The 27974-nt window shown below is 41.3% G+C and overlaps 1 protein-coding gene across 1 annotated transcript; it reads left to right on the top strand.

The window, feature by feature from the left end:
- The first annotated feature begins 178 nt into the window (after positions 1-178).
- On the top strand, positions 179-27972 carry zdhhc17 (zinc finger DHHC-type palmitoyltransferase 17). Its single transcript, XM_051077789.1, is given in 18 exon segments — positions 179-312; positions 7159-7262; positions 7867-7989; positions 8570-8647; positions 9983-10049; positions 10051-10128; positions 10498-10562; positions 11474-11636; positions 11812-11937; positions 13486-13628; positions 14841-14943; positions 20962-21084; positions 22004-22066; positions 22170-22263; positions 23785-23868; positions 23967-24124; positions 24215-24309; positions 24776-27972. Coding segments are annotated over 18 exon segments (1869 nt in total). The 5' UTR covers positions 179-249; the 3' UTR covers positions 24915-27972.
- Positions 27973-27974: the final 2 nt, after the last annotated feature.

The raw sequence follows: 27974 nt of genomic DNA, 5'->3' as shown, positions 1-27974 counted from the left end.
ACTACACAGTGGGCTAGTCTGACAAAACCTTAGAGGAAGTGTTTGCAATAATAACTATTTGTAATTGTGTTTGATATTTTGAAAATTATGTATAAGATCTCATAATCACATGATGTGATTATGTGACCTTCTGCGTGATAAGGCCTGTCCTTCGTGTGTGTGTTTTTTGACAGGTTCTCTCCTCTCTGTTTGTTTCCCCCCTACACAGCCTCTTGATTCCCACAATGCTCAGCGAACATCACCACCAAGATGGCCGACGCTATGGAGGAATATGAGAAAGAAGCTGGCTGCGTCCCTATTCTCCATCCCGAGGTATGGTTCTTGGACTTCACGCCTTCGCACGCATATATGAACATAAACAAAAGACATCACAGCAGCCTGTGTGTGGGTGTCTGTGAGGTTTTGCCGTGCTTTTTTGGAAACTCCGATGCCCCCTGCAAAACCACCGGTGGGGGGTGGCAGGCAGCTAACGATGCTAAAGGTGCTAACGCTATCCCCCTCCTCCTGCTGCATAGCCAGTAGACGCTAAGCAGATGTTCGTGTAAATATTAACGTTAAGCGTCGTGGTGCTTTCCGTGATAGTGACGCCGTGCAGCTAGTACACAAGGCTGTGAGCAGTGTGATTAAGTGTATAATGGAGAAAGTAACGTTAATGGTTAATCCTTGCAGTCATCCGATGTTAGCTTTATGGCTACAGTGGCAGTGTTGACTGGCTTAGCTGCGGTGATGTAAACTGGTGTCAAATGTGTAAGCGTACATTAAGCTGTGGTGTCCAGTCCGTTATAATAAGTTCACGCTAACAGTCACAAATGAAAACTAAAATCTCTTTCCAGAAAACCATGTTTGTTTCTTACTATGAGATATTGTAGGTGCTCTTAGCTAGCTACCTACAGCTGGTCCACTTGGGATGGTCAGTAACGTTATCTGTCAATTTGTCATTTAGCATGTGTTGCCTCTAGTACTGAATATCGTTGGGGATATTTCGTTATGTTTGAATTTTAGATATTGTGAATCGACAGAAGTAAATTTGTTGTGTAAATATCAATGAAGGTCAATATCCTTCATATTTAGTCAATATTGATTAAATAATTAATTGAAACTGCAGCTAAAAATGAGGCTAAACACACAAGCTAACCTGTCAGGAACGTAATTGTTTTGATGTTGTCTTTATTGTAGCCTTTTTAGCTCATTTTTAGTGTTGTTATTAGATTGTATACATTGTAGCTACCACTACCATTAATTGTTATTATACTTGCTTGATTTGTAATCTCATTGTCAAGAATGGCTTTGTTTATATAGTATGTTGGTTTCAATGACATCAATTAGCTTTTCTCTCAGCAATCCTGTTTTACTTGTTGGTTCATAGCCAACAGGTCAAATCAGCTCATTTACCATCAGGCTTGGTCTGTAACTGTTAATCCCGGCAGTGTCAAGGTCAAATAATTCATGTGTTTAATGTCCAGTCAGTCCCCAAGATGCTGGCAGATGGGTTAATGTATCAAGTGAATTTAAACTGAAAAGGATGTATGATTTCTAAATTGGTTTTGGCTACTGTAAGATAAGTGTGTCTTGAATATCTATTGTCTGGTGATCAGAACAGTTTAATTCAAGCACTGAATATAATACTTCCATTCACACATTATGCCAATATAAAATGTCAGTGGTAATGTTGCTGCATCTTGAGCAGTCAAATTGCCAGAAATAAATTTACTTCCATTTTGGTATTGGCTCCATTTTCATACATAATCCCATAATGGGAAAATGTGGTCAAATTAACCATAATGGCTGCATTTGTGAAAACACATACTTCATGTTAATCCTGTCTTCTTGTCAGTTTTGTTTTGTTTTGCACAAAGGAAGGAAGACCAGACAAAGGAATACAGTAGTTTGTAATGTTATCCTCCCACTAGTTATTCAGCAAGTTTCTTGATTATGACAAGAGATTAAGTCTTGTTTCTTTTTACTATCATGAGACCTTTCTCTCTTGTCTGTCTGCTGCAGTGAAACTTAATATCACTTTAAAACCGGCACAGTTGGATTATACCCAGACTGACAGTTGATCTGAGTCAGTGAACATATGTCAACTAAGGCCCCTCCTAACATAGGTTTGATGCAGGTCAGATTTTGCTTGGCTTTGGTGAACCATTGTCTCTGTTTGGTATGATAATTAGATTACGTTATGTTAGATCAGTTTTTGTTTTTACTAGCATAAAAAGGTAATTGGCCTCTCTATTATTTTTGATTATATGCATGCACACACAGTCCTCTTTAGACATCAATTTAAATAGAATATTGAGTTTCTCCTGTCTTGTCCTCCTGAATGATGGATAACATGCTTCCTGTCTGTGGCACTCTAGGCGCTCAGATCTAGACTAATGTAATCCGTTTGCTATTCGTTAGTCCTTATTCACTGTTGAAGAACTGTCCTTTTTGACACTTGGGAAAAATCTGCTTTACAAGAGGGAGGGTTCTCCTAATTAATGGAAGAATAGTTACCAACAGTTCTTTGCTCCCTTGACACAATGAAGTGTTAGTGATGCCTTCCTTAGTTTTGTTTATCTGGATGTCACCTGATGGTGAAGTCTGAGAGACCTCAGACCAACTAAGCTGAGTAATGTTGTCACTCAGGATTCAGCGTTGGAGGCTGAGTCAGTGACAATATACAGATACAGGAATAGAGAGCTGTCCGCTGATGTTAAAATACACACACAAGCACCAGCAGCAGAGATGGTAAAATGAGAAAACAGGTTAAACTCCATCCAATGGTATTGCATGGTGGAGATGGGCAAGCTTTATTGTTATGCAGCTGACCTCTGTTGTGCAGGAGTGGCAGTAAATTCTCTATAATAAATCTAAATTTGCATCAGAGACACAGGATATGACAATCTGTTGACACTTTACAAGGCAATATACACAAGACCAGAAATATGCTTGCACTTTGTCTAAAGGTTCTTCTAGTCTGTCAATGTCTGCCATCAATTTTGAGGTGGCACAGCTTCCAACTTCTTTCAATTGTTGTATAGGAGCATTCACAATATGACCTTTTGGCTGCACATCTACCGGTCATATTGAGAAAATATGTCTGACAGTGGCAGTTTCATTATAAACATAGTTTATTTTTGCTGTGTGCCTACACAGGCTTTACTTAAAGTTGCTTCTCTTTTCAGCAGGGTGCTGCCTGGAATCTGGGTCATCTCGTAGATTGTAGTGAGATCAGAGTGAAGCTGAATGCACGAGGCACCTGAATTAGAGCATCACAACTTTAGTTGCATACTCAGAAAAGCCATGCATCTTTTTTTCTTTGAACCAGTTCAACATGTTGAATGCAAACATTTCCTCTTGAGGAACATAGAGGATACATGTACTTGGCTTCCAGACTCATTTGGAAATGCAAATGAGTTTTCTTGCATAAACGGCAAACACAGGTAGGGGACATGCTCAGTCACTAGATTTCATTCTTTGCTGTGGTGCAAAGTGGAAAACACATATTCTTTTTCTGTGGAGCAATCCTATTATTTCCTCACAAACAAGTGTTTCCCCTCTGCTTCCTCCTGATCCATGGATGTAAACTGTGCCTAGAATATTGAATTAGTCCCTCGAAATGACTCTAATTTCAGACTGAATCTGATTGTGAGCTACGGCTACAACCAGCAAGAGGAGGAACACAATAACAATGCAATTTAGTCTCAGCATGTCGTTATTGCAGATGCAGTGAAAAAATAATTACAATGTTTTTGTTTTATTAAAATCTAACCTAATCTCAAACTGAGAATTGGTCATCCTTATTGTACTGTTACTCTGACTATTTCTATCACAACTGCTGATTCTAGTGTAACCCAGTAAACATTCATTTTCAGAAGTGGTGCTGCCTAACATTTTTAGCCCAAGGCACGTGACTTCCAGCCCCCCAAGGAGTGGCTGCCATATGTCCCACTGACCAGCTCCATTGACAAAAGCCAGGCCTACTGCCTCACTAAGCAGATGAGGTTCCAATCTAAAATCAATAGCTAGCATGAAATGGCTAATGTGTTTAATTGATAATATCCTCACTGCTATCTCCCCAGTTGTATGCAGTTCCAGTGAGTAGGTACCTAATTAAGAGGTGAGAAAATGCACAGACTGCAATTATCACTACAGTTACAAATGCCGTGGTCAGCTTTTTATATGGCAGGAGGGAATGAGGACAGGGAACAGAGCTGTTGTGATTGGCAAGGGGTCAGAGGCTATCTCCATGGAAGGCAGAGATGGAGAAAGTTACTTAACATCTGTTGTCTGAGGGTTTAGAGCCAAGCCCCATTCCCCCTGTCCCGCGACTGACAGGGAATCAGTTTCCCCTGCCAAACGATGCGAGCACTTTCCCTCAATTGAATATCCAGATGAAGGAAGAGTTCCACTTTTTTTCCCCCTCGGGGCTTCTGTTTGTGAGCCTGTTCGGATGAAAACAAGGCTCAGTACAGTCACGATCATAATTGAGTGACTCTCACCCGCCCCCTCTTTTCACTGGCAGCTAAACTTGTCTGAATAGCACACGGGGTAGTTGAAACAAATCGTATGGATTTGTAACAATGACCAAAACTTGGCAGCGAAAACTACAAACGCCTCCTAGTAGCTTTGACACTTTTAAAATACGGGATTAAAAATATAAGCTGGTCACCTTCATATCTCCTCTGTCACACTCTCCTCCCTCATCCTCCTCCTCAGTCTAATTTACTCTCTAAAATAAAATCCCCTCTCTGCTGGATCTTAGCTTCTTATTTCTCCTCTGTATTTTCATTGTAATAACACAGTACCTTTTTTCTTACTAGTTATGATTTGTGATGTTTGGGATTTAGGAATTGAGGCTTATTTTGCTGGATATGTGTGACAGGTTTCATTTATTTTACTGTGACATGTTGAGCTGTCATTTTAGGTGGTTTTTGAGTGATACCTTCGTTAGTTTTGCTTGTCTAGATGTTAGCCGATGGTGAAGTCTGAGAGACATCAGACTAACTTAGTTGAGTAGTAAATATAACTTGTCCGTTCACAAGAAAACTTCACAAGCCACCTTTAAGTCTGCAACTGTAGCTAGAGTAACTACTCAGCTGTAGCTAATTTACATTGCATTAGCTCAAAAAAAAAAAAAAACGGATGAAAACTCGGCTGTTGTCTGGATAATACGCTCTGCGTGCCAGTGTGTACGGACAGACGTGGCCAAAGATGGCTTTGTGAAGGAAGCAGCACCACCCTAAGAAGTGGGCTGTGTCTTTGTGCTGTTCATTATAAACCAACTGAGTGACAAGTCTCTTTCACCTCAGTAATGGACAGTAGGTCCATCACAAACTTGCCAGCAGTTTGTTATGATCACCACAACTGGTCAATTATGCAGCTGTCATCAATAAATAAAACAGCACGAAATTATTATATTTGTGAGTTATTAAATAATGATGGGAATAATAATAGCAAGTAAAGCACAGGTGTTACAAAAAACATCAGTGATGGCTCTCTTGTTTCACATCTTTGTAAGCCGTGACAGTGAGACAGTTTACCCGACTCCAGGACCCGGAAACTGAAGCAGCTAAATGGAATTCAGCCATCATTCATTTTATTGTTTTTCACATTTGTTTTACAGAAAAATTGTCCTCATATTGCTCAGCCCTAGCGAGAGTTTAAAACACAGCCTATCTGTATTACTTTTCCCCATTCACCTTCTCCATTTTGTTTCTCCACCACCATTCCCCATGGTGGCAGAGATGCTGGCTCAGCATATCCCCTTGGCACTGTAGGGAGGCCCAGGCTAAATTCATAGACAAGATGGTACAGCTTGAAGTCTCCATGGCCCCAAGCTCTCGCCTCAGGCTACCCGGCAGCTCTGCACAAGCCTGTCATGTCCTCAGACTCCCAGAGGCTTGCCTCAATATTCCTCATCATCATATGAACGCTAACAGCTGCACGAGCAAAAAGGCTCCAAGCCCCCGCTTGAAAGTTAACCAAAACATTAAGCTTGTGAAGGTGGTGATGTTGCTGGAATACCACAGTCTTTTATAGTCATGGTTGATGTCAGTTAAGGCCTCGTGATCACAGTTTTGACTCTGAATTTGATACAAAACTATTTATGGTTCTGTCTCTCAATTCTTGTACGTCTGTTTCACTTGAATGTGGATGAGTTGGTCGCAAGGGTCAGTTCCTGTTCACAAAGTCAGTCAGACTTGTAGGAGCTAGCGTGGAGGCCCTGTGTTTACCAGTTGCAGCCCTCGTTTCCGGGGCGATGGTGGCTAATTGTGGTTTCCGTGGCGTTACTGTGGAGGGTAATTGAATGAGAGAAGCACAGTCACCACATCTGTGTGACAGATTAGATCTTCAGCAGCAGGATCCGATACGTCTGTCTTTGTCTCTTCTGCTGCCTCATCAGCTATTTATATGAATGTTTAAGTGTTCTGGAGCTAGGCACTATGTGTCTACTTCACCAGGGGCTCTGTCCTGTATGTCAGTGGCTCTTAACTTGTTTCTGTCATGCCACCCCCCGACGAAGCCTGTCCATCTTGTACTATACTTATTTTGCTCTCTTAGTAAATCTTGCTAACCAAAATCTTGATATCCTTGTGAGTATTGGAACACCCTTGCTTATTTTATATTCAGATGAATCAGATTTATAGACATTTTTCACAGCAGAAATGTTGACTTGTCATAGCAGGGAATGCACAGGTGGAACTAATAACATTAAAGATGGCTCCATTCCTCCAGTTATTGTTGTGTAACACAATAATACAGTATAATGTACACCTGTGTTTCAAAATATGTGCTGTGAAAAAGAAAAGGCAGAAAATGGTCACATCTGAGAAGCTTAAACTGGAGATTTTTTTTCCCTCCATGCTTGAAAAATAACTGGAATGCTGACTTGATTAACATAATTGTTTCCCATCAATTTTCTGTCACTTGACCAATTGATCTGCAGCTCTAGTTGTATTAAACCATTGTGGGGAATGCTACACACCAGTCAGCAGGTCTGCTTTATGGTATTAGTGGATATAAATGGATTTTAACAATTGTTAGACATTAAGAATATAACGCACCCCACCTCCCCTGTGCATCTTGGTATGTTCCAGCATAATACTCCTGATCTAATAAAGCAGCAAGACCTCACTGACTTATCTTTATATCTGTTTTTCTCTTCTCTTACAGGAAATCAAACCCCAGAGTCATTACAACCACGGCTACAGTGAGAATGTCAGCCGTAAGAACCATGTGGACGACTACAGCACCTGGGACATCGTCAAAGCCACGCAGTGAGTGGACAATGTGTGCATGTGTGTTGTAAATCAGAATTCACACTGTTTTGTCTCAGGGAGGTGGATATTGTTTGCCAGTTCCTTATTGGCCTAAGGGGAGCAGTCATCCAGCCCCATGTTTACTCACATATTTATGCTATCTACCATACCATAAATTTTAAATCTGGAACTAACACCATTATGTTTTTGACTGCGGTTTTCTGATTCAGTCTGTGCTAAATAAGTCATTTACAAGCTTTAAAAAATGGGTAGAGAATTTATGGGTGGGAAGAAAAGAAATATGGGATGTCTTCCTGATAAGACAAGGAAAGCTTTGTCTTACTTGTTTTTACGTTAGACAACAACAGATTTATGTTGTTTTGATTTGAGGTTAGGGATATCCACTTAAAGACAGCCAGCGCCGAGTTATGCCACAGCGTGGGAGTTTTGTTTGGGTCGGAGTATCTGTTTATCTGTCTTTTTTAAGTTGTCAGTTTGTGAGAGTGTGTTTTTATGTAAGTTAGTGTGTGTAGGTTTTATTTATTTAACCCTGTGTTTATCTGCATCGGCACACGCATTTGTCAGTGAGGAGACTTTAATCCTGTCCGCCCCTCTTCCTCAGGTATGGCATCTTCGAGCGCTGCAGGGAGTTGGTGGAGGCGGGCTTCGACGTTCGGCAGCCAGACAAAGAAAATGTAACCCTCCTCCACTGGGCCGCCATCAACAACAGGATAGACTTGGTCAAGTGAGTCACCTCGATCGTGTACGAGGTTGGGGGTGGCAGTGGCTTAGAGGTTAGAGATTTGAGGTTATGGTTGTGAGTCTGAATCTCAGAAATGGCAGGAAAAATGTGGTTGCTCTGGACAGTTCTTGGTGCAAGTTTGAAGTATGAAGGAGAAGATCTCTGGCGAAACAAGCATACTCAGCCAGCCTTGATGAATAATACTTAGACAAAAATAAATGTAGCTGCTGTTTTACTACATTTTTTTTTACCACCATTTAATCTGCTTCCACAGCTTTTCCAGTGTACCTTGTTGTTTCCTAATGTGTGGGAAAAGAGGTGATTTTGCTACATAACACCAGAATATCAAGTATTCATTTTATATCCACCAGGTTTCTCTCTTAGCAGTTTGTTTTGCCAGGTCTCTCTATGTGTACCATCCCTCTGCTGCTTCATTTCCTTATCAAAAAGCAGCTAACAATCAGTCTATTGAAGTTTATACCAGCTTTACAGCCCACACCTAGATTAGATCAACAAAAAGTGGCCAAATTCTTGAGTAGATTCCGTATAAAGTTTCATTTGATAACTGTGTTTGTGTGTGCAGGTATTACATATCAAAGGGAGCCATAGTTGACCAGCTGGGAGGAGACCTGAATTCCACACCTCTGCACTGGGCCACCAGGTAAAACAGACTCGCCACAGATAACATATCTGCAATTTGTTTGACACATTTTAACCACAGACGCTTTAAGTCTTTGGACCTGAGATAATCCATGACTTCATATCATTTTTGTTCAGAGTACTGCATATTTCATTCTTTGATTTTTCTCTTGCTGGTCCAGTTATAACAGAAAGTAACTGAATCTAAGAGACACTTGTTTTAATTTTCCTCTTCCAGTTGCCAGTAAATTTTAGAATCATCTCATTATACTTTTCAGCAGTGAGGCCATCAAGCTGATTTCAAGGTCAGCTGTGCCAAAAACCATGGCCACGGTGCCTGAGGAGATGAGGCCATCTTCCTCAGTGTCTCTACACAAACCACTCAGACAAACATACATTTATGAACTTGATCAGCATCATCCTCTCTTTTTATTGCTATTTTATTATTCACTACTTGTCAGCGCTGTTGTTTTACGAGTAGATCCTCCATTTCATCTCGATTGTTTGAAGGTATTTTATTTCCTTCATCCTCTTTGTAATGATCACTCAGTCGTGCTGTAAAGTGGTGGGAAGGAACAGGTTACACGAGATCCACAACCGCCCCCTCCCTCTTAAGCAGACCGGGGTGGGGGGGCACAAAGCTCCCTCCTCCTGAATTATTGATAGGTTTGACAACAGGCATCCGCACCATCGCTGCTGCACAGACACATAAGAGTCCTGTGTCACCCTCCTACTCCATCCCACCCCCCCTCCACCTGCCAACGACCTTTAAAAGCCCCCAGCCGCCTCTTGTCTGTATGGCCTCAGGCACACACACACACACACACACACACACGCTGGAGCTAAATGCTGGGCGTTACAGGCTTTGTCTGCTCAGGTTTACACACTGCAGATAACTCACTTTGTGTGGTGAAAGTGACACACTTCTCACTTTCTGTCATTTTTACCAATTTCCTTTCAAATCTTTATTGTCCTGTGGGGGGAAGTTTACATTGCAGACAGACTGTAATAAAAATATAATTTAAAAACCCTGTATACTGCAGGCAGTAAAAGCATGTTACAAATCACCTCTCAGAGACATTTAATGATAAGACAAGACAGAGAAACAGTTCCTCAATATTGTACCAGCCTATGAGGATATATTCCATATGCAAATATAACAATATAATAGTTTATTAGCAGTGAGAGTATGTAATATACATTGATGTTTGTACTGGTGAGTTTAACCTCATCAGCTGCTCAGTATCTGTGGATAATCCAGTGAGAATGGCTTTAGCTTTCTTCACCCCAACAGTGATACCTCCACCTCCACTCTAGTCTCTGTATCTCCTGCAAGTTATTGTTTATCTTCTCCCAGACAAGGTCATCTATCCATGGTGGTGCAGCTCATGAAATATGGCGCAGACCCATCTTTGATCGACGGCTGAGGGCTGCAGCTGCGTCCATCTGGCCGCCCAGTTCGGCCACACATCCATTGTGGCCTACCTTATTGCCAAAGGACAGGTAGGAAATACATCCACTGCAGGGTAGATTCTTCTTATCTGTAGGAGCAGTAGGAGCAAATAATCTTAGAATGAAATTTCTGCATTAGTATCTTCCACCTGGATAGGTGTGTAATAACTTAAATGGGTTTACATAAAAGTGCTTTACACAAAACAACACACCTTCCTCAACTGTTTAATGATCTCCTGTTGTTGTCTGTCAGTGTCATTTGGGTTTTGTAAGCCCCTGGGGACAGGGACAGTGTTTTGACAGAATGTTGCACCAGTGCTCTCCATCAGGGGGAGCCCTGTTGCCTCTCTTGTCCTCCTGTCACCTCTCATTGCCTCCTCAGCTACTTCAGTTTTTTATTGTACCTTTCCTCTGTAACAGGACGTGGATATGATGGATCAGAACGGCATGACTCCTCTAATGTGGGCGGCTTACAGGACACACAGGTGTGTTTTGTTACAGTTAAATGTTACAGTTACAAATGTAGCTTTAAAGCTAAACTAAAGGTTGAGTACTTTTTAACCTAATTTTAAAATTCAGGCGCTTGGAAAAACTCATTGAGAATGTGACAAGTCCATTGAAATCCACATACAAGCCCCAACATGTTTCTGCTGACTGCACACACAGTGTCCTCATGTATAAATGAGTTGTAATTCATTAGACAAACTGCAAACATAGGGAAACAAGCCCCAGTCTTGCTACTCAGCTTCATATGAATATTCCATGATAAGCAATTTTCTCAGGGATCACTTCTATTTATATCTTTGGTAATTTCGCATATTGATCCATGAGGGATAGTTGTGTTATTTGCAGAATAAAAAAAATGAAACAGATACACAAAAAGCTTTCATATGACAAAAAAGTGATGATTAAAAGTGTTGCCCTCATGTGTTAAACATGATTATAAGTGTCCATTGTTGACCACAGACATTTATTTGATTGATTAGCTGGATTCCTTTACACACACTGGTAGATGTACATGACCATTATTACAAGCAAGCAATAAGAAGAATTGTTACTGTTGTTTCTTTTTTATTGTTACTAGGTTGACCTAAACTCCTCAGCAAACCTTACATGGCAGAACCGTTTACTCCTGTCCACACCCACTGCAGATGTGTAATGCACTGATGCCACACATTATCGAAAAGCTGTTGCAAAAATGTCGGGTTACGCTGAAAACCAATGGAACATAGTTAGAAAGTATTAAATATGAACCAGATTTGAATCCATTTGAACATGTTTCCATTTTGTGCTGTTTCTGTTTCTTGTTTTCTTTTATGTGTTGTGACAACCTGTTTGTCAGGTGGGTTTCAAACTAACCTGATTCAGCTTGATTTGGTTTCTGTCTCTGTAATAGTGTGGATCCCACCCGGCTTCTACTGACCTTCAATGTCTCCGTCAACCTTGGCGACAAATATCACAAGAACACAGCGCTGCACTGGGCAGTGCTGGCTGGCAACACCACTGTCATCAGCCTGCTGCTGGACGCCAACGCTAATGTTGATGCACAGAACATCAAGGTAATGCCCTCCTCGATGGCTTGGTTTGATGTCCTCACATACCAGTATTTCCATATTAATTATTTTAGAATAGAAATTGTGTCAACAAATGAAACTGTTACTAAGTGGATATGCAATGTAGTGTTCAGAGTTGTGACGGTAGATGTGTACAGACCGGTCTTCTGTTGTTTTGCAGGGGGAGACGCCGTTAGATCTTGCCAAGCAAAGGAAGAACGTTTGGATGATCAATCACTTACAGGAAGCACGGCAGGCCAAAGGCTATGACAGCCCGTCCTACCTGAAGAGACTGAAGATGGACAAGGTACACACACACACACACACACACACACACACACACACACACTCACACACTCAAATACATCACATTATACATCAAAAGAGAAGGACAGGAAGTAACCGCTCAAAATTGAAACATTGGAGAGAGACTGAGTCCTGTCAATGGAATCATGTCCAACAGTGTAAACTACGCAGTAAAAGGTGACCTCCCTTTTTCTATTGTAGCAGACATGCTCAGACCAGCTTGTCCAGGTTGAACCTCTGTACTGCTGCAGTGCCACAGCATGTCTTGGGAAGTGATTATGTTTTTACTATCAGTTTGTCAGCCCTTAACTTCTTTTCATTGTCCTTATCAGACTGTCAAACAGGAAGGAGATTGCTCTGAAATAACCTGTTGCACGTAACAAATCAGAAAATATTGAAACAAAGCAGGAAGCTAACTTTTTTTACTCTCTAGTCTGACCACAGTAGGTGGTCACTTACATGCATCCTGATGATAAAGAACATCTTCTATTCAAACACTGAACTTGATTGAACTTGAATCCAGGAGTACAGGATGTTCAGATATTTACTTGGTTGCTTGACAGAGTGAGTGATCCAAAACATCCCAACATCTGTGGCTGGTCATTTCCCACCTTTGGTAGAGAATGTGTAATGTTTTCTGCATGGTTGTTTCTGCCCTTGAATGTTTTTATGTTGTTACGTTTTCATTTTTTTTTTTTTTTTTTGTAGAACAATGCATACATAAACCTGTTTTTGTTTCAACTTAAACTTGTTGTAACTCAACTTAAATGTGTTGTCGTCTTTCCACTTGTCTGCTGGGATATTATTAGTTAATGAAGGTAAATTTTGTAACTTTGCATACAAAAAAAAAATAATTGACACCCATCCTCTGCAGAAAAATTCTGATATGTGTTTATAGATTTAGTAGATCTTAGACTATAATTTGCATCACACTGAGGTCTGAGGTTTGTTTCAATTTTAATCCCTAGTGTCAGACCCAGTGCTGTAGTAGCTTCATAGGCAAGAATGGTAGAATTGTGAGATACACCTAACCCTCTTGGATTGCTGCTTCCTACCTTCCTCCTTATGTCTCCACAGCTTAAAAGAGCCCAAATGTGTGAAACTACACAGGGCTGTAAAAAGACTTAATCTTTTATTCAAATAAAGTAAAAATTAGAATTTTCATATTCATTGTTGTAGTACCCCAGTACTGTGTGTACCATGATTTGACATGAATTATTGATCATATTTTTACTTTTGCATCAGATTTTAAAACCTTTTATTGCTACAAAATACTCAGTGGGACGTCTTCCTTCCTGGCCCACGTCTCATCTGTATTTTCCATTTCCATCTTTTTCTGTCTTGTTTCATCTCTTTTTGATTTTTCTTCCTTCTTCTGCCAAACTTACATCTGTCTCTTATCAATCTTCATGTCTCTCTCTCCATATCTATCCCAATACTTCATACTCCCTCTCAACTTTTTTTCCACTGATCTCCTCCTTTCCATTTCATATATCTATATCCACCTGTCTCTTCACATTATTTATCCCGCCACCTTCTCCCTCTGCAGGAGTTCAGGCAGAAGGTGATGCTGGGAACGCCCTTCGTGGTCATCTGGCTAGTTGGTTTCATCGCTGACCTGGATATCGACTCGTGGCTGATCAAAGGCATCATGTACGCTGGCGTCTGGGTCGCCGTGCAGTTCCTCTCCAAGTACGTCTCAATCACAGAAATAAAATCACACACAGATCGCTGTGTGTACTGTGTGCTTCACAGTCTGTGGAAGTATATCCAGAATTTCTTTTATTGCCACTTACCATCTAAGTACTTGAGTTCCTTGAGTCATAAACTGGTTTTGTCAGATTCTGCTTGATGTGGAAGGTAAACTGAAATGTGTTCATTTCAGGTGGCTTTATCAAAACAAGAAAAAAGTCTAAATCTTGATTTTTGGGATGTTTTTCTCTCATCTAATAAAATATGATTGAACCGCAGTGTAAGACAGATTATTTGTTAGATATAGGTTTAGATGTCTCAATACCACACACTTAAAATAAAGAATTTACCGGACACAATTCTCAGAATACACACAGTCTCTATTGAACCAACACACAAACTGTATGTACCTATTTCCTTCTGTGTGGACATGCATGTGATTGCCAACAACAAATTCCTCATGCTGTCACCAACACTCATTCTCTTCCTCCATCTCCCTCAAATACACACACACACACACACACACTATTCCCCTTGCTTAAACCCCATTACTGCTGCCATCTGGTCCTGCTGGTACAGTTTGTTGTCACTGCTGTTAGCTATGTGACTACAATAACATACATTAACCAGTGTGTTAGCTTTATAATTACTAACATTCTTGGGATACTTAGTTGGTGAAGAAACAATTGTGAATATGATTGCTGTTGAGTCCAGCTGCAGCGTGTCATCAGGTCAGGGTTTGGTTTATTTTTGCTGCTGTCTGACAGCAGTGTTCAGAACAAAGCCTCAGGTTTGCGTTAGTCCATATGTGCTACGGTGAGCAAGTTTCACATCTGCAGGAAGAATGCCTTGACGTATCGAACACATAAGTTATGGGCTGGGTAGTGTCTGCAGCGGAAGATGATGCCCTTTAAAGGAAAAGTCTGGCTTATTATAATTCAACCTAAACCATAAAAATATGACAAGCCACAATGAATTGGAATTAAACTTTAACAGTAACAGAAACAGTGGTCTAGTCAGATTCAGGTTGTGTTATATATGATAGGGTGGTGTGAGCAGATGTCCTAGTCCTGTAAACACTATTTGATTGACAGAAAGTGCAGTGCAGAAATGAGACAACAAAAGAACAAAACACAGAACTTGAAAAAAATTAGGTCATTTTGAGAAACACTTCTAACACAAACATTCTTCCACTCTTCTCTCTCGGTGCAGGGCTTTCTTCGACCACTCCATGCACAGTGCTCTCCCTCTGGGAATCTACCTGGCCACCAAGTTCTGGATGTACACCACCTGGTTCTACTGGTTCTGGAATGATATCCTTTTCTGTCTTAGACTGCATCAGTCTTGATTTAATTTGTTCAAAGAAATAGTTTGCTAGCGAGGGAAATTCAGTTAAACGTTTGAAAAATGACATTTCCTGTTTTTACAGTAAAAGATTGTCTCTCTAATTCCCATGACAGCAAATGCTTCATCATTTGTGTGATGGATGAATGTCACTAAATCAAATGCTTCACATTTTTTGCATTTAGCTCATACTTGAGGAGTCTTATCTTGAGGGACGTGCAGTCTGAGAGAAGTTAAGGGTTCAGTGTTTTGCTCAGTAACCTAGAAAGACTTTGGCTGTTCCTGGGATCAAGCACTAACCTTTCAGATTTTTGATAATAATCTATAAATCCCAAATAATGCTGAGGATTTCACTGAACAATGAAAGTTGACCTGTTCCCCTACATTAAGTGCAAAATTAGGCTATGAGTCAAGTCCTAGTTTGGTACTCTGTACTTCTTTCCAGCCACTCAGCGTGACAGATGGGCTTTTGTGTCCACTTAAAGTTATTTTTTATTCACCCACAATCCACTTGTGTGAAGTAGAATGCCAGAGGTTTGAGACCTGGCACACGTTGTTTCTTTGCTGGAGAAAAGACAACAGTTCTGTCCCATGATCATTAAAATAGGCTGTTTATTCTTGGTTTATTAGAACTTGCTCAAGTCATGCAATATAAGCCAAAGGCTTTTATGTATCTATTAGATCTACCAGTATATTTGGCAAATGTTCTCTTCAAGCAGGGAGGATCTTAATAAAATATGGGCTTGTAAAATTGATTTTTCCCGCTCTCTGCTGTTTGAATTGTTTTTCGCTAGAAGAGGACAAAAGATTACCAGGGAAAGTATTTGTGCTGGCAGACTGGAACATTAGTGAGATTGAATTACAGGTCAGTTTCAGTGGATTAAAGGAGAAAGGTTTATGCAAAGAGCAGAAGGAATTGATGGAAATTAAGTTGAGCAAATGCAAGCATAGTGCCATGAGTGTGATAAACATAAGTAAAAATATAGAATAACACGCCACCTTGTTTTTCATCTCTGCTGCATGTAACAATTGTGAATGGGGAGTTTAGTGTGTAACAGCTGCTGCGTGAAACCCAACAGAACAACTCCAAAGAGTTTCTGTTGGCCTGTGTTGGCTGCTTTCACAGGTTTTTTTTTTTTTTCATGGAAGAATTGCCTTTCTGTTTGGAAGCTGCTAATTGCAGGAGGTGAGCGGGGAGTTCTCGTTTGTGGAAAGCATTTAATTTTATGCCCCATTGCTCAACTAATGGGAAGGGAGAGTGAGTTGTCTTTGACCTGAGCTTATTGAAAAAGAAAACTGTGCCGCAAGGATCTTTGCAGTCGCTGTAGCTGTGGTTTGAGCATGGTTTTCATGTATGTATGGTGTGTCCACTCAACATTAAACTGATCAGAGTTGACTACATTGACATACATGCTGTTCGCATGTGCATTCATCTTCAAAGAGCAAAGGTTTGGTGATGTTACATCCTGCGCACTGTTAAATGTTTGTTCGGACATGGATCATTTACCACGTGGAAAGTTGTCCCTTTGACTACAGACAGGTCCGTTCTTGTTTGAAGACATTTGCTTGTGAAAAACTAGTTCTCTCAGGCTTCTCTTTTGCCCTCCAGCAAATAAGGCTGTCATTAAGTCTGTGTATCTGCCATGAAACTCTTTCTGGTAATGGTGTCTTTCTCCTGCCTTTTCAAATCAGAGACATGCTGTTTCATGTTCCTGACAACACAGGGAGTTTAGCTTTTCTCCTACAGGACTTCAGCTGTAGGCTATTTATTGTAAGTTTCGTTCAGTCACTCATTTGGGAATGGTAGGTGGACAGTTGGTTCTTGTCCTGTTGTGTGCATGCATACAAATTAGTGCACAGTAGAGGCAGCACATTTTCTAATCACATATATTTATGCAAATCATGTGGTATGCACATCCAGGACACTGTGGGACTGGATGGTTTTGTTTAAACGAGAAGTCAATGATAAATTAAACAAGTTAACAAATGAGCAACACCTGGAGCCTCATCCGGGTTTTACCACAAGCATTGTTTTGATACTTTACTCACCAGAACAAATGTCCAGTTAAGGTCCAGGTGTTCTCGAAAGTATGATGGGTTGTCTGACCACATCTGAAGGCAAGTGTTTACAGCTGTTCTGAACGGCCACATTCACAGGCTGCTGTCCTAGAGAGGCAAGATGGCTAGATGTGGATAACAGCACACACTTTTTAGACTCTTTCCTCAAAGGTTTTCATAGTGTTGCATTGGCTTTACAGCCCTAATCATTTTTTTTGTATATATTAATTTTCTGATTATTTTCTTGATTAATTGATCATTTGTTTACTCTATGAAATTTCAAAAAGCAATGAAAACCTGTGAAAACTTCTCATCAGTCCAAGGTGTGACATCTGAAGATGATATATGACAGGGAAAAGCAGCAAATCATCACATTTGAGGAGCAGCATTGTGGCTTGAAATATGACTGATCGATTATCAAAACAGAGGGTTGATGGAGGAGTTCAGGCCCTGCCATACTTCTCATGGTCCTTCATGGCACTCCTATGTAATGACTGTGTGAGGTGGCTGTGATTGTCAGTTTCAGAAACAAAAATGGTAGGATGCAGCCACCCCATATCCACTGTCGAAAAAGTATGGGAGTTTCCATCTGACAGAACTGTGGTTGAAATGTGATGCTTTTACCCTGTTACTCTGCGATGTTAAGGGAGGAATCAGTTTACACTTTCTGACCCTTTCGGACCCTGGTTGCATAAACTGCGTGCTGAGGCCCAGCATGGGTTGCTGCTTATGTTCTCCATTTCGTACGTGCCTGCAGTTCGAGTGAACCTCTATTGAACTTTGGATTTTGTCGATGAGAATATAAACCTTTCTTTTTTGTCAAAGGCTAAAAGATTCCAACATCTGGTTTAAAGTGTCCTGCTCTGATTACATGGTCAGATATGAAAGGAGACATTTTCATTTCACATTTTACTGTTTGGCTGACTCTTCTCCCGCTGTTTGTTTCTAAACACTCCAGATCAGCTCTCTGTTAGGCAGAATAGTTATGCTGCCTAGAATTTTACACATCTTTGTTCTGCCTTCCAGGTTCAGACATTGTGTCTGCCATTTCTGACCCACTTTCTGATATTGTGAGCTCATTATCCTCCTCAGGCCTGTGCTTGAAATCAGATCAGATGACAAGGATTTGAGCTGTATCATGATACTTTTTTTTGTCTTTCCCCAGCCCAGATCATATTGTCCTCATTTCTCAGGGGGAAAAAGTGGAAGACTTTGTTCATAAATGCATTTCCAGCAGGTGAACGTTTGAAAATAACATCATAATGAGATAGAAATTAGATAAGAGTCAGCACAGAATTGATGAAAGAAGACTTTGTTTTGTAGAAACCTTAACCATGAATCAGTTTAACTTCTGAAACTTAATTATATCTGTACACTATTATTATCTTCAAACACCACAGTGATAAATCTACCTCTGACCTCCTTGCTTGGCCTCTGCTGTCAGCTGTGAGCAATCCTGTCATATACGCCTCACCACACATCCCTTCAAGGGATAAATGGGTACTAATGGGAAGGTGCTGACTGTCTGAAACCCATTTGTCTGAGGAGGAGCATCGATCACTGGCACGGCCTCTGCAACTCCACTGGTCATTGAGTTAGTAGACTGACGAGGTGCTCCGCAGTGTATTTTACTTATCAGGTCATTTCAGATGGGTCTGCTGTCAAAACCTAGTTCTTTATGGAGATACTTAAGAAAATCAATGGCTTCATGCGCTCTTAAGGGACTTGTAGAGGCCTCTCTCTCTCTGTCAGTGCAAAGAAAGTGCTTATCAATGAAGTCATAACTATGCTGCAAGGGTGACCACAAAAGCCTCACCAACAAACCACAGTTGTTGCTGGGGCATGTTATTTCCATGCCTTTGTGTGTCTGATAGCTACCATTAACTAATTTCCCAACGGACCTGTAGGGCTGCAAACATTTGCTTCTGCTTCAGAGGATTTTAGTATCGTCTGTTGTGGTTGTTGGTGTAACATTTCATGGCTGGTGTGCACATCATGGAACATTATGCCAACTGTAGTCCCTGCGATTCAGTAGAAGAGAAGATTATTTGTAAAGCTACACCCACCCATTTGATGGTTGGAGAATATCTAACAATTACTACATTCATTGTTCCCAGAGGATGAATCCTTATGGTGATACCCTGTGATCACAGTGCCACCATGATCACATCTGTGCCTTGGCAACAGTTGAATGGATTGATTATCGAATTTGCCTCAGACAATAAGCTAATTAGTAAATGTTAGCACACTATCATGCTAAACCAAGATGGTGAGCATGGTTAATAGTATATCTGCTTAACATCAGCATGTTAGCAATGTCATTGTGAGCGTGTTAGGATTTAGGCATAGACTCATAGTCTTGTTTCTTCCTGAATGCATTTAGTATCCAAATGGTTTCTCACAGTGTGAAAACTTGTGAGATTCAGTTAGCAGTTAGTTCCATGTCTATTTTTGGCATATATTAAACTTGTATTAGTAACAGTGCAGGTGTTTCATTTTAAGCCTGCGGTATGATCCAGACACATTTATGCAACACGTCTGCCACAAATAGAAGGTTTGCTGTCTGCCAGGCTTCCGTCCTCAAATCTCTTCTTGAGAGAGTATTCCAGCGATTTAGAATTGCACGTCCATAAAGTTGGTGGACTCACAAAAAGCACATGTAAAACTGCTGGAATGCCCTTTAAACTTTATCAACAAGGACACAGTAAAACTACCTTTCTAGTTCCTTGTATCCTGAGGAAGGCATTTTGAAATGGCATTTGTGCAAGGATGTCTGATTGAAAGAAAATAACTACTTTGCATGCAAGCATTCATTTACTGCTTCCCACTGAAACGTGTGACCTTTCAGCATGCAGAATGCTACTATACATTTTCTATTTCCATTTTCCATTTATTTAATACAGATTATTCTTCATTTGTATTGTTTTCGAGCCCTGTGATCCATCTTGATGATGGCAGGGTTTCTGTCAGACGTTAGCACAAACATTGACTCTTTCGCAGCCTCTCAGTGTCACTTGGCTGGTTTCCTCTGCGATTCAGCTGACTCACACACACCTGCAGGACTGACTCTGCTACTGATCTGTTCAGTCTTCGCTGGGCCAGCCCACAGCTGTCACAGCATACACTCTTATCTCTCCAGGGTTATACACAAGAGTGCTGAACCTACATCTTATTTGGTTATTCGGTTTAGGGATAGTGTGTCTGTCTCACATGTTGAAATAGATTTACATACTTGAAACAGTGCTCTTTGGACACAGGTATCAGCCCGGTAGTGTGATCACACAGGGTCTTTTTTGTTCACAGTCTCATTTACACATTCACATTCAAGGTGAAACACCTCCACACAACCCATCTGTTTGTGCCGTTGGTTGCGCAACATAGAATCTACATACGTATTTGAACTGCCTTTCCTCTGAAAGCAGAGTGTTTATGTTTCTTGTATTCATAGAAGGAAGTCATTATGAGCTGTTGTGACTGGCAGAAAAGGTCCCTCCTAGACTGGCTGAGTCAAGTTGAGACAGGGCTGCTTTCTGCATCCCAGACTGCGTGTGTTCGTCATTATACTATGATGAGAACATCTGACGCAGATGGACGTCACTGTGGTAAATGTACAGGTGTTTCTTAGAGCATACATAACTGGCCATGTGTTTGTCCTGCACAAAGATACTGTTTGTACCTCTGTCATTTCTGGTTAACAATAGCTGAATATTTATAGTTAGTAAAGAACCTATGAGAATGACATGAAACGTAGTCCACATGTGAGGTTAAGGTTAAAGGAATGACATTTTGGGCAGTGCACTTTCATGCTGAGAAATCCAGTTGCTTATTGACGTCATCAATAGTAGTACTGTGTGTAAAATGTGTATAAACAAACAAAAAATGATGCAGGAAAAGCTGTTTGTCCACCATCTTCCTTAACCCCACTGAACATCTGCCTTTTGCCACTGTCCATGTGCCCTTCCTGATAAACACCCTGGCTTTGTTCTACAACTTTGGGAAATCTTGGAAGTCTGACCCAGGAATCATAAAAGCATCAGAGGAGCAGAAGAAAAAGGTTGAATTACAAGGAATCATTGTGTTAGAGAAGTTATCTGATCCCTGCTTTGTGATCATTTTGCCTTGTTCACACAGTCTTTATCTCTCTGGTATATGTCACTGTAATAAGTATGGCTGTAGTCTATACTTTGCAGGACATATGTGTTTTGACATGTAAACATTTTTTTCCACATTGTTTTCTAATATTACGTGTGATGTTACTTCAGCTGTGAACATTTCAGTGGCTGATTCTCTGGCCCGCTGCCCAGAGTCGCCGTCCCCCTCTCTCTCTCTCTCTCTCTCTCTCTCCCCTCGGCCTCTCTGTCCCTCATTATCACACTCTAATGGGGGACAACAGGGACTCTGCCTCTTACCGGGCCCTGGTTCTCCATCCTGTGATTGATGTAGAGCTAAATTTACCCTGCATTGTTAGCAAAGCGCAGGACTCGCCACGGTTCAGGCCTAGTCAGCCACCTCAGATCAAAGGCTTCAAAGCCTTCCCTTTGCTGCAGAGGATCCCCTTCCACCTCTTGTTTTCCTGTGACACTGTTTTAGATTAGGATTTTTGTATCTTTATTTTATTTGCACAGAGATAAGCTGTAAAAGCAAGCTGATAAAAACACACAGGAGGAACAAATTTCTCATTTGGCCAGATTAGATACATTTTTTTTTGCCTTACAAACAGAATTAAACTGTAAATCCCATAGTGGCCTTTGTCCCAGTTCATCAGTGAATCAGCCAAGTTTCCAGTATGATCATTCAGCTGGAAATCCTAGCTTCAGCTTGTACACTGTCACTAGGTCTTTTGTTGCACTGCCAAATAGACCTCAGCAAGATGGATTTCTCAGTTGTTCATTCATTTTTCTGCCATGTCTCTGTCTGTTTTTGTTTTTTTGTTTTTTTTAATCCTGCTTTTGTTTCTTGTTTCCTTCCTCCAGACGATTGTGGAACTGGCAGAGACAGGCAGCCTGGATCTGAGCATATTCTGCAGCACCTGCTTGGTAGAGTCTTGTCTTCCACCAGAAATTGATGGTCTATACAGAGGATAATGTCAGTAATAAGATATTTTATTTCAACCGTTCCTTGCATGCATTCCCTTTACAGATACGGAAGCCCATCAGGTCCAAACACTGCGCCGTCTGCAACCGCTGCATCGCCAAGTTCGACCACCACTGTCCCTGGGTGGGGAACTGCGTGGGTACGTCACCAGTACCACACATTTACAAGAATGTCAGCAACCACAGAAACACATGCACTTCCCAACAACACAGCTGCTCGACATTTTCCTCCTCAGATTGAGAGCTGTGGCTTTTTATTGTGTTTTATCAGCTCCAGATACCACTTTAAGAAACAACATGTGTCCTCACTAAAGGTTCTGCTCTGAATTTATTCTGGTTCTGGTACAAAACAGAGACAAACTGAGGGGAAAAAAGGGAGTTGAGGGAATAAAATATCATTGATCTGACACAGAGGAAGTAGTAATATCTGGTTGATTGTAAAACAAAACCTTTATGATGTAAAAACCTCAAGTGTCACATAAAAAACATCTCAGCCTAAACAACAGGGAAAACTGAGGAACAGTCAAGATGATGAATAATGACAGAACTCCAACGAGCTTTGATAATAAGACACAAAAAATGAAGAGGGAAATAAAGCCAACCCGCCTTTAGTAAGTCGCAGGCGAGTGTGTCGAGGCCTGTCATCTGCAGACCGGAGACAGTGGGGGGGGAAGGAAGGAGGGCATGGGGCTTGTAGCACTTCCATTTTGAAAGCAGGTGGTCAGGATGAAGCTTTAAAAGTGAGGAAACTGTCTGGACAAACAAGGAACCATCCCATGACTGTTGGGACTCGGGGGGCCTGTAAAAAGTCTGAAAAGTTATGGCTGTTTTTGTACTGCATGTCATCTTTTAGAGGGTAAATCTATTGCAGGTCCACAAGCAAAATATGCTGTCTCTCAACAGTTAATATCCTAGTGTTCTATTTTCCTATCATGCCTGTTTATACTGTAAAATCATCAGTTTAGTCAAAATATTTGAAGTATTTTAATTAAGAAATACAAAGTGTGTTCTTATGTGATACTGATCTTAAATCCTACTTTAGGAAGCAGAGAATATCTCAGAGACGTGAATGTATTCTAGACATGCATGACACACAAGCCACTCTGTCGTGTCAGCGATTACATTCTCTTATCTTTACAGCTGTTGAGCTCCTTAATTTGCACGCATCTGCATGGCTCTGTGCGTTGAATAGTAACTCCATTGCACAAGTCTTCATAGCCAGTGAGGCTCTGAGGCTGGCATTGTCTGTGTGTCCATCCACCCACCCACCACCTGAGTGACACTGGCTAAAATAAGATGGTAAACAAAAAGAAAATGGGAAACTTAGCATGTTAGCATTTAGCTCTTAGTCTGGTTATAGTTCAAGACCTGTCTACACTTTTCCTTTTATTGTTCAATAAAGATTTTAGCTGAATTGAAAAGCTTTAGCGGTATGTCCTCCCTTCTCTGCAGCCTGTAGCTTCTACAGAGTCAATCATGTCTGACTCATTGTTTGTGGGCAGACTGAGCATCCACTGCAGCAGAGAACCTGGTTGGTGATGATTGTGGAGTCTGGTTGAACAGCAGTTTGTCCATGAGTCGACCAGCTCATCCCAGTGACTTTGGGATTCCTGCAAACATTTTCTCATCTTACCCTGAGACGTGTTTCTTTTCCTCTGCAGGAAGTGGGAATCACCGTTACTTCATGGGTTACCTGTTCTTCCTGCTCTGCATGATCTGCTGGATGATGTACGGCTGCATCTCCTGTGAGTCAAAACCCCCTTTTCTTCAGTTATTGTTAGTTCCACAGTTAAATCTTTGTGTTTCTCTGCTAACATCTTTACGTCGCCCTCTTTGCCCTCAGACTGGAGGATCCACTGTGCCACCAGTTACGCCAAGGATGGTTTCTGGCTCTATCTGACCCAGATCGCCTCCTGCTCCCCCTGGATGTTCTGGATGTTCCTCAACAGCGTCTTTCACTTCATGTGGGTCGCCGTACTCATCATGTGTCAGCTCTACCAGGTCTGAATTTACACTTTATACAGATATTTACAACTATTCTTCTGAAATGTGAAACATTGGCTGACCTCTGTCTGCTTTGACCCCTCTCAGATCGCCGCTCTAGGAATCACCACCAACGAGAGGATGAACGCTCGGAGATACAAGCACTTTAAAGTCACAGCCACGTCCATCGAAAGCCCATTCAAGTAAATGATCTTCTGTTATTTGTTTGTTTATTTGTTTACAGAGAGCTGAATCTCATCAGCTCAGCAGTAGCTGCAGTAATAACATTAAAGGGTCTGTTCACCCAAATGAGGAAAAAGCACATGTTCTTATTTAGTGCTAGTGTTGGTAGTGTGTGTGCTGATGAGAATTCCCCTTCCTCACCACAATGTAAGTTAATGGAATTTCATTTGTGTCGCTCACCGCGTTAAAAACAATTGCATTTAAGATTTTTTACAGTGGAGTCTCTTACCTCAGTGGATTTTATTTGACTGAATGCCTTTGCTGAAAGTATAGATATGACATCTAAGCAGACAGAGATATGTCTATATGTAACTGTATAATTATATAATAGGTATTTCTTCATCCTTGCAGCACTGCTGGAACAGTAGTGACACTGTTCCCTCTGACTGATGCCGCTCTCCTTCCTCTCTCTCTGTCTCTCTACAGCCACGGCTGCATCCGAAACCTCATAGATTTCTTCGAGATCCGCTGCTGCGGTCTGATCCGGCCCGTGGCGGTGGACTGGACCACGCAGTACACAATAGAGTACGACCAGACGTCTGGCTCGGGCTACCAGCTGGTGTAGGGGAGGAAGAGGAGGAGAATGAAGAGGAAAGGGGCAGGGGGGGAGCAGAGGGGGAGGAGTCGAGTGTCACTGGGTGGAAGAAAAAGCTAAGAAGGAGTTACCTCCCTCCCCCCCACCCTCTGGCGTTCATATCGGAGTGATGCTGTTCTCGGGAGCGCTTGCTTTTTTGGACCATCTCTCCCTCACCGATCAAAAGACTTGGGGGGGAAAAAAAAAAATCAGCCAGGACTAGCATGCTGTTACAGGGCAACACCACAGCTACACCCCCCCCCCCCCCTCTCTGCCCTCACCACCACCTTTACTATTACTACTACTACTACTACTACTACTATCCTACAACATCAGACTTCATTACTGTACCTTCACTGCTATCCAACCCCTCCACCTTGTCTCCTCTCCCGAGCCCTTTGGACGGTGCGTTGCTGCCAGGCACGGAGGGAGAGGAGAGAGGCCGACGGTACGCGAGGAATTTCAAAATAAAAGCTCTTCTGTTTGTACCGGAGACGTGACGTTGCAGAGACAGCAACAACATGAAGAGGCAGTATCGTTCTTTTCCCCTCCTACTTTATACCCTTATTTATGGTGTCCCTGTTGATGTGCCCTGTATGTAATTTTTTTTTTGTTTGTTTTTGATTGGTCCAGGAACTCTGCTCTTCCTGTCATAATTAACTGTGGTGGTCATGGAAGCTAAATGGAAGTTGTTGTTGTTGTTGTTTTCTAAGTATGATAGAGATAAGGGAATGTCCTTTTAATGTCTTGATTTTGCACCATGATTTAGGAATTTAGCGAGGAGTTGATGAGGATTTGCCAACATTGTTGAACTTATCAGAGGAAAGTGTTGGGTTACAGGTTAGAGCTGCTGGAGGAGTCCCACTTCCCACCTGCTGAGAAAAAGTTGCATCTGCTGAAGACAAAATTTTAGGAGATATGGGAGTTTTTTTTTTTTTTTCTTTTTTGCTAAGAAATAATCTGAAAACAGTTGTCATGCAGGATTGAAGCAGGTTTAAATGTGGGAATTGGCACTTCTTCAGATGCGAATCACTGTAAACGTGACGGAAGAGATCCTACAGACAATGTGATACAAGTATATTTATTTTAAAACTATTTATAGATAAAGTAACTATCATCTAGCTCCATCATTTTTTACATTTCACATCATTTTAGCTGAGTAGGTTTTTATGAGAAAAAATATTAAAGAAGTACCTGTAGCTGTTGAACATGGAAGCCCGAGAACTTTACCAGTAAAAACTCTATAGGCAGGTACAGCAAGTGTATTTATTAACAGCAGAGATGAGTATAAGAAGGAGAGAACGCCACAGAAGGACAGACGAGTTTACGTGAAAGGTTCATTCCATGTGTGTTTTTCTCAAGAAGCTGTAAAGTCTTATTTGTTTTGTTTGTCTTTTGTCTGCCTACAACATTGCACTGATCCTTTTTTCTAGTAGTTGTTTTTTTTTTTTTTTTTTGGTTGCTTTGGCCGTTACTGAACAGAAGGGCCCAGCAGCGGCGCTTCACACCGACGCTTCTGTTGTTTACAGTGAGGAAGACGACGGTCCCCACCCCCATCAGACATGGCCGCCTTCCATCACTTCCTGTCTGGACCCCCACGCAGTCAGCTCCACAGCAGCAGCAGCAGCAGCAGCAGGATGGACAGAAGTGTAAAGAATGTGCATCTGTACATAAACAATATCTTTCTCTGTAACTATTTTTTTCTTTTCGTCAGTGTTAGTTGAAGGTGCTCCTGGATTTTTTTAATTTTTTTTTTCCTTTTTATTTTTTTATTTTTTATTTTATTTTGAGTTTGGGGGATTTCTTCCAACCAGACGGAAAGAAGAAAATCAAGTGACTATACTCCAAGTGTATGACTGTAGCTTTTAGTGATGTCTGACACTGCTGTCTATAGGCATTTTAGCCCTAAAATACCCCTGAACTTCCCCCTGCCAAGAAACTCCACTGCATGTACGATGCTTGGGACAGCTGGGCTCTCGCCGCTGCCCTCACCCCTCCCCCTTCTCCCCTTATGCTGTGTCAATCCCACCCCGTCGTCATCACCATGGTGACAGCCCGGCAAGCCACGTGTCTGTATATAGTGAATGTTAAGTATTTGCAAGTACTTTTCTGCATTATGTTCATTTGTCTGTTTGTTTGTTTTTTTTTTTAATTACTTTGTTTCTCTCAAATCCAGTGTGTTTAGTGGAAGTTGTCTTTCAGGTTGCCAGATTTCCAGTCGGACCCTCCTGTGCAAGTGTGTAATATATTTGAATGTTCCATGCTTGTGGACTCTGTAGTCATCCTAAAGGGTTGGGTTTTTTTTTTTTTTCTTTCTTTTTTAAATTTCTGTCATATATCGCTGGGTTTGTTATACCACTGGATGTACAAATTGTAAAGCAAAGACACTAGAGAACTAAGGCAGACGCCAATTTTTTTTTGTTTTGTTTTCTAAAAGCTGAAATGTGATCATGCAATAGTTTTAAGGATAGAGGGAGGTTATATTATATTAAGGCCTCCGAAACTTTTGGGCCTCATGTTTGCATCATCAGAAGGGAACAGTTATGTCATCATTCTACATTCACATAACCCATCTTGCTAACCACTGATGTCTCTGCTGCCCTACAAAGACGACACACAGCAGCTATGTTTTGTGAGCTTTCGAGGTCAAACATTGTAACTTGGCTGTTAGATTTCATATCAGCAAAACATGCTACCAGGAACTAGCCACTGGTGTTCTCATAATGCCTTTTCAGTGACAGGATGTACATGTGGATTTGTGTTTTTAAGGCAGAGGTCAGCACCCGTATCCCAGCTCATCCAGGACATGAACTCAAAGCCATTTCAGTCCTCACTAGTTCTTCCAGCAGCCTAAAAAGTCTCTGTTCTGTCTCCTCTCTCACCTCATCATGTGGGATAACAAAAGAAAAAAAAAAAGATAAAGCACATAATCATCTCCAGTGCCTCTCTGCCCACCTCCAGACATCACTGTAACTCCGCTTCAGATGTAAACATATGGGCATGGTTCAGTTTTAATGGCTTTAATAATAAAATACAGTCAAATGTGAAATA

The sequence above is a fragment of the Lates calcarifer genome, linkage group LG18, assembly GCF_001640805.2.
Source record: "Lates calcarifer isolate ASB-BC8 linkage group LG18, TLL_Latcal_v3, whole genome shotgun sequence".
NCBI classification, from domain to species: Eukaryota; Metazoa; Chordata; class Actinopteri; family Centropomidae; genus Lates; species Lates calcarifer.
This window is presented reverse-complemented; position numbering and strand designations above follow the sequence as displayed.